The sequence below is a fragment of the Globicephala melas genome, chromosome 14 (assembly GCF_963455315.2).
Source record: "Globicephala melas chromosome 14, mGloMel1.2, whole genome shotgun sequence".
Taxonomy (NCBI): domain Eukaryota; kingdom Metazoa; phylum Chordata; class Mammalia; order Artiodactyla; family Delphinidae; genus Globicephala; species Globicephala melas.
Genome location: NC_083327.1, coordinates 30472668 through 30484684, shown reverse-complemented (window position 1 = coordinate 30484684; position 12017 = coordinate 30472668). Strand labels below are relative to the sequence as shown.

Sequence of the window (12017 nt, the reverse complement as noted above, 5' to 3'; positions counted from 1 at the left end):
GCTCCGTGGCATGTGGGATCCTCCCGGACCAGGGCTCGAACCTGTGTCTCCTGCATTGGCAGGCAGACTCCCAACCACTGCACCACCAGGGAAGCCCTAAATGTATTTTTAATTCTCAATTTACTATGCAGACTGTATAAGTTATTGTAAAATATTTGCCTGAGTAAGTATAATAGGCCATTAATTCCTCTTCTACGACTTGAAATGCATCTACCCTTACATAGGTGCTTTTTAGATACATAATTATGAGAATATTAATTCAAAAGTGATCATAATGTATAGTAAAGTTATGTAATTTTCAAGCATGTTTTTAAACCTTGAGTCATGATAAAGGTCACTTCTGAGAAAGTATGTGAATGGATGGAGGGATACATAAATAGAGTAGATAAGCAAAGAAGGCAAAATGTTAAGATTTGATAAATCTGAGTTGTGACTACATGAGTGTTTATTGTCTTGGACTTTTGTACTTGTCACATATTTGAGGTTCTTCATTGTAAGGAATTTAAAAATAAATGACCAAACAATTTCCATGAATCATGAATGAGGTATATGTATATGTATTTTTTTAATTTAAAATTTCTTATCCACAAGAGTATGTGGAATCCTCTCTAAAAATTCTCTACTATGTTCTGGATCTTGCTCTGGGAAAATCTTATAAAACAACTTTGTGATAAGATCTGGTACTTTAATAAAAACAAACCTAATGTCATTTTCCCATCAGTAAGTTAAAATAGCTAAGTATTATGGAGAATCTGAAACTTATCTTCATATACCTCTTCTGATGTCAACATTCTGAGAGCTACATGGCATTGTCTTATAAATGTTATAAGTTGTGTTGAAACTTAAGCATAAAATCAATATAAACTTTTTTTTTTTTGCTTAAATTTTAAAAAATGCACAACAGTGAAACAATTAGTCTTAAGTTTGGTACCAATCTAGGGCGTATTATAACTACTATTATTTTATTTTTGCCCTAAGTTTATTTTAAATGAAGTACTTTGTTACTTTATTTTCTCAATAAGAATCTGAATAAATGTTTTGTGTTGTCATTGGCACATTCTTCGATCCCTCCCCAACTGATAATTTTTTCACTTCTGAACACTGGGAATAGATTAAACAGAGGCTGTATAATATCATCTTAATTTTGTTAGATATGATTTATTTAGTTCAGATGTTTAGAAAGTTTGCCACGTTTGTGTAGTATTTTTTTTTAATTTATGAAAGGAAAAACTAAAAATCTGAATGCTTTGCATTGCTCGTTTTTAAATTTATCATGGCAGGCATGTCATCAAGTGAAATTTTGACTGTTCAGAGATATTTCAGGAACCATGATTATGTAGCAGTCTCGGACACCTTTGGGTTTCTTTAGTGGTGAGACCGTTTCCATTGCACAGGATGGATGGGCTGAAATGGCAGGAACACGACTAGAAAGTGCACGTTTCAGTTAGCATGTGCTAGTGACAGGTGCTCGATGGTTGTTGGGATCCTTGTCAACAAAGAGAATTCTTTGACATTAAAGTCACGGGCTCAGTCCTGATTTGGGGTGGCTATTGGCAGTTCCATCAGCCTGCAGCTGATCAGTGAATGTCAGAGCTGCCGCTGTTCTACAGTTGTCACCAACCCTTGGTGCTTTTTTTTTTTTTTTTGGAGGGAGGGAGGGAGGGATGGTTTAGCTTGTCTTGTTCAGTCTTCACCAGGCTTTCAAATTGCTTACGTTTGGAAAATGCACTGAGAGGTCATAGGGAATATAGGTGTCTTTAGGGCATGCAAAATCATATACAGAGTGAGGACTTACTACGTGGAGACAAGTAATGATTACCTTGACTCCAAGCCAATCAATGGTGTGAACACCTGGGGACTCATTAAATGGCATTTGTGGTGTTTGTAACCAAGGTTTTGAGCTCTATTTCAGGAAAAGCAGTGACAGCCTTTAATGTCTAATTGACCTCTTCTCTTTGTTTCACTTTCTTGTCCTTTCCTTATTTGCCTCTGATGTGGTTCCTGATGGCAGCAAACAGCCCTGCTCAGCGTTTTGAACTTCTGTTCAGAGCTTCAGCACCTCAGTTTGGGTAGTTGTGTCATGGTAAGTATTGGAAAATTCTTTATTCTCAATTGCTGCTTCTCTTTTTCTTCCCATGGGTGACTTTTATCCTGACCCTCCCCACACCCACCCACAGCTTTTCAGATTTATGGATAACTATGTGCAACCCGCTTTAAAACATTTTTCTTAAATGGGAGAATTTGTCTTTGACATTATTTATCTGTGAGAACAAGGAAAGGAGTATAGTGTGGTGCAAAGAGTGTGGTTCTGCCTCAAGCCAGATGTTATCTCAGACAAGCTATTTAGCTCTCTGGGCTTCTTTACAAAATAATATATCAATCATACCCAAATGCCAGTAGTCTGGTAAGTTTTTCACAAAGCTAATTTTAGTTTTTGAGTTCAGAGATTATTTTCTGGAAATGCTGATGATAGTAGATAGGTTTATTTTGTTTGTTTCACTGTCCTTACTGAGTAAGATGAAAAGATGGACACCAACCTATGTTGGAACTAATTTCTTTAAAACGTTACTGGTCTGTGAAATCCAAAAACGTAGGGACTGTTGGAATAAATAATCTTGAAACTCCTTTCAGATATAACATTATAATTTATATGTCATTGGAAGAGTTCATGGGATGAATTAAATGTTTTTCAACTAAATTACATGGTTAATAAATAAGACTGCCACTCAAGGGACAGTAGAACTCTGTGTGTGCACGTGTGTGCATACGTGTGAGCCTGTGTGCGTGTGTGCATGCATGCACACTCACAGGAAATGCATCTCCCAATATAACTGACTGTGGAGCGATCCATTCCTCTTTATTTTCTTACCTGCCCCCCCATACCCAAAGCAGATTCAGGAGATCCTAAACCATTCCAGTTTTGCATCCACTTATTAGGAAGACCTGAATAAGCAGGATGGTTGCAAGATCAGAGAAGTTTTTAGGCCTTATTAAACCCCATGTATGGGCTCAGGCCCATCCCGGTCTCTGGAAACAATCTGAGAGCCCACTAACTCAGCATTAGGTTTCCCTTCTGGTCAACTTTTTACGTTAGTAAGGCATTTCATGGGCTTCTGTTGGGTCCTTCTAGTGCTCTTCTAGATGGGCTCAGTGACACTTCATGGCACTTTCTGTGACAACATACCAACCAGTTACTGTCACTTGGACTTTGCTTATTGTTAGCCTGCCTTCTTTAGATTGGTAAGGACCCTGCTTTGACTTTGGCCAGAGGTATCTTATTCTGCCTGTTAATTACCTCCCCATAACCTAGAGCAGCATTCTCTAGAAAAGCAGCCCTCTAATCACAGACACTTTCGAGTTGGAATTATGTATGTTTATAGTTGGAGTTAGGTGTAGTTGAAGTCAGCATTTTCCTAAGTTGACCTATGGAACATTAGTCCTAAAAGATATTCAAGTTAAAAAGTTGTGTATTGTAGGGGGAAAGAAGGGGGAATAGGAATTCTGGGTCTAAATTAGGAAACGATGCTCCTATATCCTCCCCCTGGAGTTTTCAATGGTATGTCCTACAATAAAGAAACAGTTTGCCTTTGCTTAAACCAGTGTTTTCCAACTTTACCTGACTAATGAACCCATTTTTTCATGTTACATCTATTATTATGTAATATGGTATGGGAAATGCTACTTCAGATAAATAGGCCATTTTTAAATTAAAGTATGTAGTTACCAGTATTGTTACAATTGATATTTATTTGCCAGGAAATGAAGTTTTAAGGACTTGACATTCGAAGTTCAGAAATACTGCTAATATTGCTGATACTGCTACTAACGTGATGATTGAAACATTTCATACTTGTCACAGAAGTACTGTTCTTCACAGCAGGTCTGGGTCCACCAGGACAGTAACACAGACAGCTCTTGGTTGATACTTTAATACCATGTTTATTTCAGTTTCTTTCCTGTCAGCTGACCAAAAGGCAGGATGATTCATGTGATATTTTATTTTTGACTATCAAAATAATAGCAATCAGAATCATGGGTTTTGGAAAGTTTTTAATTTGCTTCTTCCTAAAGAAGCTAATTGGCGGCACTAATGATCAAAGCTACAGTTTTGTGTTGTTTGGGTGCACTCACTTAAGAAGATAGTTGTATTTACCCAAATCGATTTCTCGTGGTCTTCTGCATGATTGTGCCTGAAGAACCTTAGAAATCATCACCACTGTATCTAATCTATCAGCTCTTTGGTTCTGACTCAAAATATAGCCCCCAACCTGTCCACTTCTCCAATGCCACTGCTTCACCTTGATCCAAGACCCAGCATCTCTCCTCTGCACTAGTGCAGGCCTCTTCACTAGGCTTCCTCCTCCATTCATACCCACCTTAGACCATCCTCCAGAGTCCGGAGGGGTTTTTGTTTTAATGTGAATCATATTTGTTTCAAACCCTCCATTGATCTCCTTATAGTTAAAATAAAAATTCAAAGTCCTTCACAGCCTGATGGCCTGGCCCCTGCGTAGCTCTCTGGCTTCACAGCCTGCCCTCTCTCTCACTCCCCTTGGGCCGTGTACCCATCATATTTCTGTTCCTTGAATGAGCCACGCTCATTCCCAGAGATCCCGGCAGCTACCACTCCCTCCCTCAACCTCTGCCACTCTGATCACTCTCATGTCACCCTGTTTTATTGTTTTACTTATCACTCTCTGAATTTATTTTGCTCATATATTTGTCTGTCTTTCTAAAAAATGTGAACACAGTCTTTTTTTTTGATTCACTGTTGCTCCCAGCACATCGGAGATGAAAATATGAATAAACAAATGGACAAAAGGAAGTAATCATTGGAAATGTTTGCTGTTTCGTTTCCTTTTGACTTCTGATGATAATGCTGATACCTGATTATAACAAAATCAAATGAAACTCCTAAAAGAATCTGTTTAAAGAAACATTATTAAAACATTCAAAGCCCATGAACTGAAATGTTTAATTCTTGAATAGTAGAAGCTTATCCCACGATCATGAGGTAAATCATTGGACACCTCCAATAACTGACAGCAGCTAACTTATCACAATCTAAATTATTTTTCAGGTTGCATTTTCAGTCCCCAGATGCCTCATTTAACCCAAAACGAGTATCCTTATTAGTACCATCAGCATATTCACTTACTATTTTAGAGCCTAGCTAAGTGCATACCTTTATCAGGGAGATCTTACATATATCAAAGTAGCAACAGCTACTGTCAAAATGGGAGGCATACAAGGACAATACATAATCCTCAAATTCTTTAAGAGGGACTGAGGATTTCAGACTGCTTTGGGATTTAATTCATTAACGTCCTCTGTCTGGAATTCTGTTAAATGGATTTTTAAGTAAGTGATTACTCTCGCTGTTTTACGAAACGGTGGCAGGTCTGTGAGATGAGTGGGCACATCTGTGTTAATGACAGTGTGGGTATGTTTGCACAGAAGCAAACAACAGGAGATGATTAAGAATGCTTTAACATGCTCAAAACAGTTTGTGTTTCTGAGCATAATATGGGAAAGATTGAAATTATTTGATTTCCAGATTGAAGACTATGACGTGATAGCTAGCATGATAGGAGCCAAGTGTAAGAAACTCCGGACTCTGGATCTGTGGAGATGTAAGAACATTACTGAGAACGGGATAGCAGAGCTGGCTTCTGGGTGTCCACTTCTGGAGGAACTTGACCTCGGATGGTGCCCTACTCTGCAGAGCAGCACCGGCTGCTTTGCCAAACTGGCACGCCAGCTTCCAAACTTGCAGAAACTCTTTCTAACAGCTAACAGGTCTGTGTGTGACACAGACATTGAAGAACTAGCATGTAATTGTACCAGATTACGCCAACTGGACATATTAGGTAAGGATACAATCTATAAATTTCTTTTAAAGCCTTGACATAAAAACTAACCTCAGACTTTTTATAGGGAGAAAAAAAATTCTTGGATACAATAAAAATGTTGTCCTGATAATTATAACTGTACTTAAGTAAAAGAGTGAGGGCAGTAACAGAATTTTATAGTTGAACCTATCAGAAAGCTCTAAATAACCATAATTCTTGGTCTAGTAGGAAGAGTGAGAATTTGTGTGAGCTGTGTTCTCTATTATTATTGACAGATAAGAAGTTAATCCGCTTGTTTAATGAATTCAAGACACACACACACACATATGGCTTCTTGATGTTAAATTCTTGATTAAGGAATCTTGTGAAATTTCCATCCCTGATGATTCTAGTTTTTAGGAATAGTTCTACCCTAAGGCAGAGCTATTGAAAATCCTTCCCAGTGCTGGGATTCCTTGTGTCTTTTTTGCAATTTACAGCCAGAAACCCTGTGATATTTTGTTACTTCTGACACTGGCCAGAAGTGCTAGCAATGCCACGGTTATAATTGCCCACACAGTGGTGAACCCAAATAGCACTTGCACTGTGTTGCTAGTAATCTATTAATACTAACAGATTAGTCCTTGAAGTGCTAATTATATCCTTTACTGTTTATTCAACATTCAACCAAAGGGAAACCTGAAGATTTTCAACACTTGTGTTTGTAGTTTCAGTTAAAATCTCTCCACAGTCCAGGCTTATGGTACATTTGTAGATGTTGCTTATATAGTTGCATGTTACTTATTCAAGTTCCTTGTAGGCAGAAATTCTTGCTTAAAAATTTAAGAAGGGGAAATTAGGCATATGGGATTAACAGATACAAACTACTGTATATAAAATAGATAAGCAACAAGGATACATACACTGGAATTATATCAAGTGTCTTATAATAACCTATAATGGAATATAATCTGCAAAAATTACTGAATCACTGTGCTGTACACCTGAAACTAACACAATATTGTAAGTCAACTGTACTTCAATAGAAACAAATAAAATTTTAAAAATCAATAAAAACAGTTGACTGAAAAAAAAACCTTAGGGAGAAATTCTTGCCTATTATATGTACACTTTAGGCTAGATACTTCATCTGTGTTATATTCTCCTTAATCTTCATTGCTCAGGAAGCTGGGTATCATTGTCTTTTCATAGATGAGGATGCTGGAGCCAGCAGTTAATATGTGGCAGAGCAAGGGTTCACGTACAAGGGTTTTGTCTCCACAGTCAGTACTGTCTTTTCAAAACACCACACCACTTACCTTGCTTGTTTCTTTGCCTGCCTATCTACCTTTCCGCTTGAATTAGCCTAGACTTTTTTTTAATAAGGTAATTATTTTGAAACATTCAAGAAAAAGTCATGAATTCACAGGGACAATGAGGAAAGGCAGTCAAGGGCCTTTTAAAATGATCACTAATTGCGTCAGGCTTCACTTCAGAGGATGGTGCCATTGTTGTTTAAAATCTAGTTTACAATTCTCCCTCCAAAAACCCTCAAATAAACCCAAAAACATACACTTGAGATGGAGAGTAGCCAGTATCTGAAAGAGATGCTACCAAAGAAGTCGGTAACACTGATCCCAAAACAAGAGCACCGTTGTGATGAGCAGTGGGTTCAGTTGTCAGGTGGCCTAAGTTTGGTCTATAAATGTATGAATTACTTGACAGAGACATAAAAGAAAAGCAGGTACGAAGTATAAAGACTTCTTTTTGAAGACATTTGTGACTTTCATGAGCGTAAGAGCAAGGCAGTATCATTATTTATTATGTCAAATCTAATTACCGATGCAAGATGACTGTCATGCGAATATATTGGAACATCTTATTTCAAATATAAAGAGCACAATAAAAAGTAATATCACTAGTAGTCAATAATTAATAGTTAACAACAACATGACTATGTGCTTTATACTGTTCTGAGCATATATTAACTGATTTAATCATCACAACAACCTTATGAGGTAGATATTATTATTAACCACAGAGGAGGAAACGGGTGGAAATAAGTTAAGTGATTTGCCCAGGGCTCATAACTAGTAAGGAATCTGGACTTGAGCCAAAGTCTATGCTTCTAACCACTGTGCTATATTTTCTTTACTTTTATTGTTGTTTTTTGGTCTCCTTTCATCGTTTAGTGTTAGAATCCTTATTTTTTTTTTTAAAAAAGGATTCTTAGTTAAACCATGCTCATATTCATTATTTTATTTGTCATTTTGTGATTAGCACATATGAATGTTAAGTGGCAAATCTTAGTCATACTAAACGTACTTGTCGATCAGTACAAAGCCAAATAAGACACAGTCCCTGTCTTCAGGAGTTGAAAACCTAGCAAGAAGGAATAAAACAAGCATATAAATAACTGTAATGCAAGCCAGAAGCAAGTCCACTTTGATGGGGCTCAAAGAAAAGAGAGTATATATATGATCAGAGAAATAAGGAAAAGCCTAATTTAAAAGGCTAATAGATATTTGAAAGGCATCCTTAAAAAGTGAGCAGGAAATTGGGGGAGAAGGGCATTTTAGGCAGAATGAATAGCATGAAACGAAAGCAAAGGTGTTAAAAGTACAGAATATCTTGAGAGAATAGGCAGTCTAATTTGATCTAGAATGTTGGTATAATGGAGGGTATCCTGGAGAGTTTTGAGCACCAGGATGAGAAGTATGCACAAAATTAAACAAGGAAGAGGTTTTACTGGGTTTTAATTAGGGATATGAGTGATATTATTTAGAGCTGTGTTTTAGGAATACTTATCTGGAAATGAGTAGTAGGTGAATTGGAGAAGGAAGAAATCAAAATCAAAGAGATTAGCTTCAATAATCCATCTCACGAGGGTCTATACCAGGGTGATGGCATCGGACAGTTAACCACCATTCCTTCATTTTTTCATTCATTACACACTTATTGAGCATATACTATGTTTGGCATTATTTTAAACACTGGAGCTATTCAGTGCCCTGAAGGAGCAAGCTGACTGAAAACAAAATTGTGTCCTAAGTGGATAACAAAACAACAGCACAAAGTACCCTGGAAACATAGGACAGGTGACCCTAGCCCAGTTAAATGTTCAATCTCTGACTTCCTTCCCTGGCATTCTCTTAGGCTTTAGGAACTCCTAATTTATCAGGAAACTCAGATTCTAATGACCAAGACTGGCAAATAGAAAAAAGTCACAGCCCTAGGTGAAAATCTCCACAGAGCCAAATGGCTTAGGTGAGGTTCTCTGATCTTATATAACAGAAACCCCCTCAAGATAACTTAAGCATACGAAAAAGGTGATTATTATGAAGATACAGGTGTCCATCTCAGATCCCATGGGTAGAAACTGGGTATGGTCAGACCTCAGGAGAGACTGGAAAACCATCAAAAGGCGAGGAAGCTTTTTTCTCTTTTTCGTTCCTTCTCCTATCCTGCATACTCAGGCCCCTGTCCCTAAGCCACACCCTCTGCCGCTGTACACTTACAGAGACGTTTGTGTCTGCTTCTCCCTTTGGTTTTGCTTTGTTCTTTTCTTGTCATGCTGGCCATCTCTGTTCCTCTGGGTACACATGGCTAAATATAGCAGCCCTGACCCAGTTTTCCATGTCTTTAGTTCAAGAGATCAAATGGGCACTGGAGGCTTTACTGAATCCCAATTCTAAATTCCCAGGAGAATCTGCATTGGTTTATCATGGGGCCAATCGCAGCCAGGGTAGCAGTATAGTTACAGCTTCTGGTAGAAGTATAGTTACTTCTCCCTTCTCATGGTGGGGAGGGGCGAAGAAAGGATTTCTCAGAGAAAAAGGCATAGACTAGTGTTTCAGAACATTTAATCCCCATCCCAGGTATATATGTGTAATACGACTGTGATGATTTTTTTTTCTCCTTAGAAAAGCTATAGTTACAACAGATGACATCTTAGAGCCTAGTGATATTTGGTACTTATTGAGTGCCATCAGGTGCTTTACATAATTTATATGATTTATAACCCATCCGAATATCTCATAATCACTTCAGATTTAACATGGGCTAAATAGTACTCATCATCCATCATTTGTCTTCCAGTAATGACATTTTATACCTACCACTTACTGTAGAACTTATCAAATTGTGTTGTAGTTATTTGCTTTCAACTCTAGTCAATGAGTTCCTTAAGGCAGACACGTGTCTTACTCATCTTTATATCTCCAGTGCCTGAAACAGAAGTTTTTACAGGGTAGTTGCTCAGTAATTGCACTGCATGGAATTAGAGGTTGAATCATTAAGTATTGCTGTCTGATTTGACCCATGGGTTCAGGAAAATGAGATGTGCAAACAGTTTTGAACTGGGGTGAACAGAAATAGGAAAGTCTGGAGGAGCTGATTGGAAAGGGTAGGAGGTAGGAATGAAGATAAGAATGGGTAGAGATTGACAAAATTCAGGTCCTAGATACCAGTTTGGCTGGGAAATTTTTTTTTTTTTAACAGGACTATTTCAATATGAAGTCTTGTTTTAAGAAATGTTTTTAATTTGTAAAAGTCTATTTTAAGTGTATTTTAAATAATAAAAAGGGACTTTTATCAGGATATTATATGTGTTATATAATATTTTGTTTGGTTTTTTTTTAAACAGGAACAAGAATGGTAAGTCCAGCATCTTTAAGAAAACTCCTGGAATCTTGTAAAGATCTTTCCTTACTTGATGTGTCCTTCTGTTCACAGATTGATAATAGAGCTGTGCTAGAACTCAATGTGAGCTTTCCAAAAGTGTTTATAAAAAAGAGCTTTACTCAGTGACTTCATATATGTCTTATAATAAAATTAATGTGCTTTTGTAGGGTTTTGTTTTGGGGTTGGTTTTGTTTAGTTTTTATAATGGTGGGAATCTCTTAAGACATTTGTGGATTTTAAAGAAAAATATGGACATGTCCATTAAATCATTAAATCAGTGATGTAAACAAATGTTTTCACAAAATATTGTAAGCACTTTCCTTCAAGAATATGTGAGTGGCTCATATCATTTTTGTCTTATGTTAATCAGTGATATTGTGCTTTAGTCAATAACTAGATGTTAAATAAAAGAGTAATATGGAAATATTTTAACTTATTTTGAAAGGAGCACTTTGAACAATAAAATATCATGATATTTGTGCAAGAATAAAGTTAATTTTTCACACTTCCATGTAAAGATGCCTTATTAATTATAAGCCTTATGACCTGGCCAGTATTTCTTTTGGTATGTACAAAATTGTCAGAGTTGGTTGGAGAAAGAATCTTACTTTTTATCTGTTAAGATTATTTTTTACGTTGATACACTAATTCTTCAACTTGAAAGTTTTCAGTTTTTCCAGTTTTCTTCTGATATATTTATCTATTTTACTACTGGATAATAACAGGAGTAAAATATGGGCATAATCAAGAACAAGAGGTAAACTATTAAATGAAATAGTTTTCCAGCTGTTCAGCAGATGCCTTAAAAATTTGCCAGAAGGAAAGGTTTAAGACTTCTGAATTATATGTGGATTTTATTTTATTTTATTTTCTCTGCCCCAGCACCTTAAATAATTAGAAATCAGGGACAGTGGAGAAAACAAAGCAAACAAACATTGTTTTGTCAAATAGTAAATTGATTTAGTTCTGCTGCTAAGAAAGTAGACAGAAAATATTTTCCGGAATGAAAAGGCAGGGCTGTTTTGAATAGAAAACTAATACCAAATATATAGTGTAACAAAATTTATTTTCCCACACAGGGCAAAATGTTAATTTCCAATATCCACACATCCTAGAGTGATCCCGTAGAACTCTGCTGTCCAATACAGCAGCCACTAGCCACATGTGGCTATTTTATTTAATTTTAGTTAAATTTAATTAAAAATTCCATCCATCAGTTGTACTAGCCACATGTCAAGTACTCGGTAGTTTTCTGAAGCTAGTGGTTATCATATTGGACAGCACTAGTCTAGAATTTCTTGCTATAAGGTGTAGTCATTTAAGAAAAAGCATATTTAGTTTAAAAATTAGCACAGTTAATATATATCTCTAGGAAATTTTTGAGGATACTCTCAATAGTACATATATGAAAGCATTTTACCCCCAAAGTAAAGCTAGTGGATTTATACATACGGAAAATAGTAGGCATTCAGTAAATACTGAATGAATAAGAATATATTATTG

At 36.6% G+C, this 12017-nt stretch overlaps 1 protein-coding gene across 6 annotated transcripts in view; it reads left to right on the top strand.

Annotated features, from left to right (window-relative positions):
* Nucleotides 1–11019, top strand: part of FBXL4 (F-box and leucine rich repeat protein 4) — an 80862-nt gene extending 69843 nt beyond the window's left edge. For all 6 annotated transcript variants that reach the window (XM_060283657.2, XM_030882997.2, XM_030882998.2 and 3 more), the window contains exons 7-9: nt 2012–2083; nt 5558–5870; nt 10477–11019. In XM_060283657.2, coding sequence (XP_060139640.1) covers nt 2012–2083; nt 5558–5870; nt 10477–10640 — 549 coding nt within the window. In that variant the 3' untranslated portion in view covers nt 10641–11019. The remainder of the gene's footprint in view (nt 1–2011; nt 2084–5557; nt 5871–10476) is intronic.
* The last annotated feature ends 998 nt before the right edge of the window (nt 11020–12017 follow it).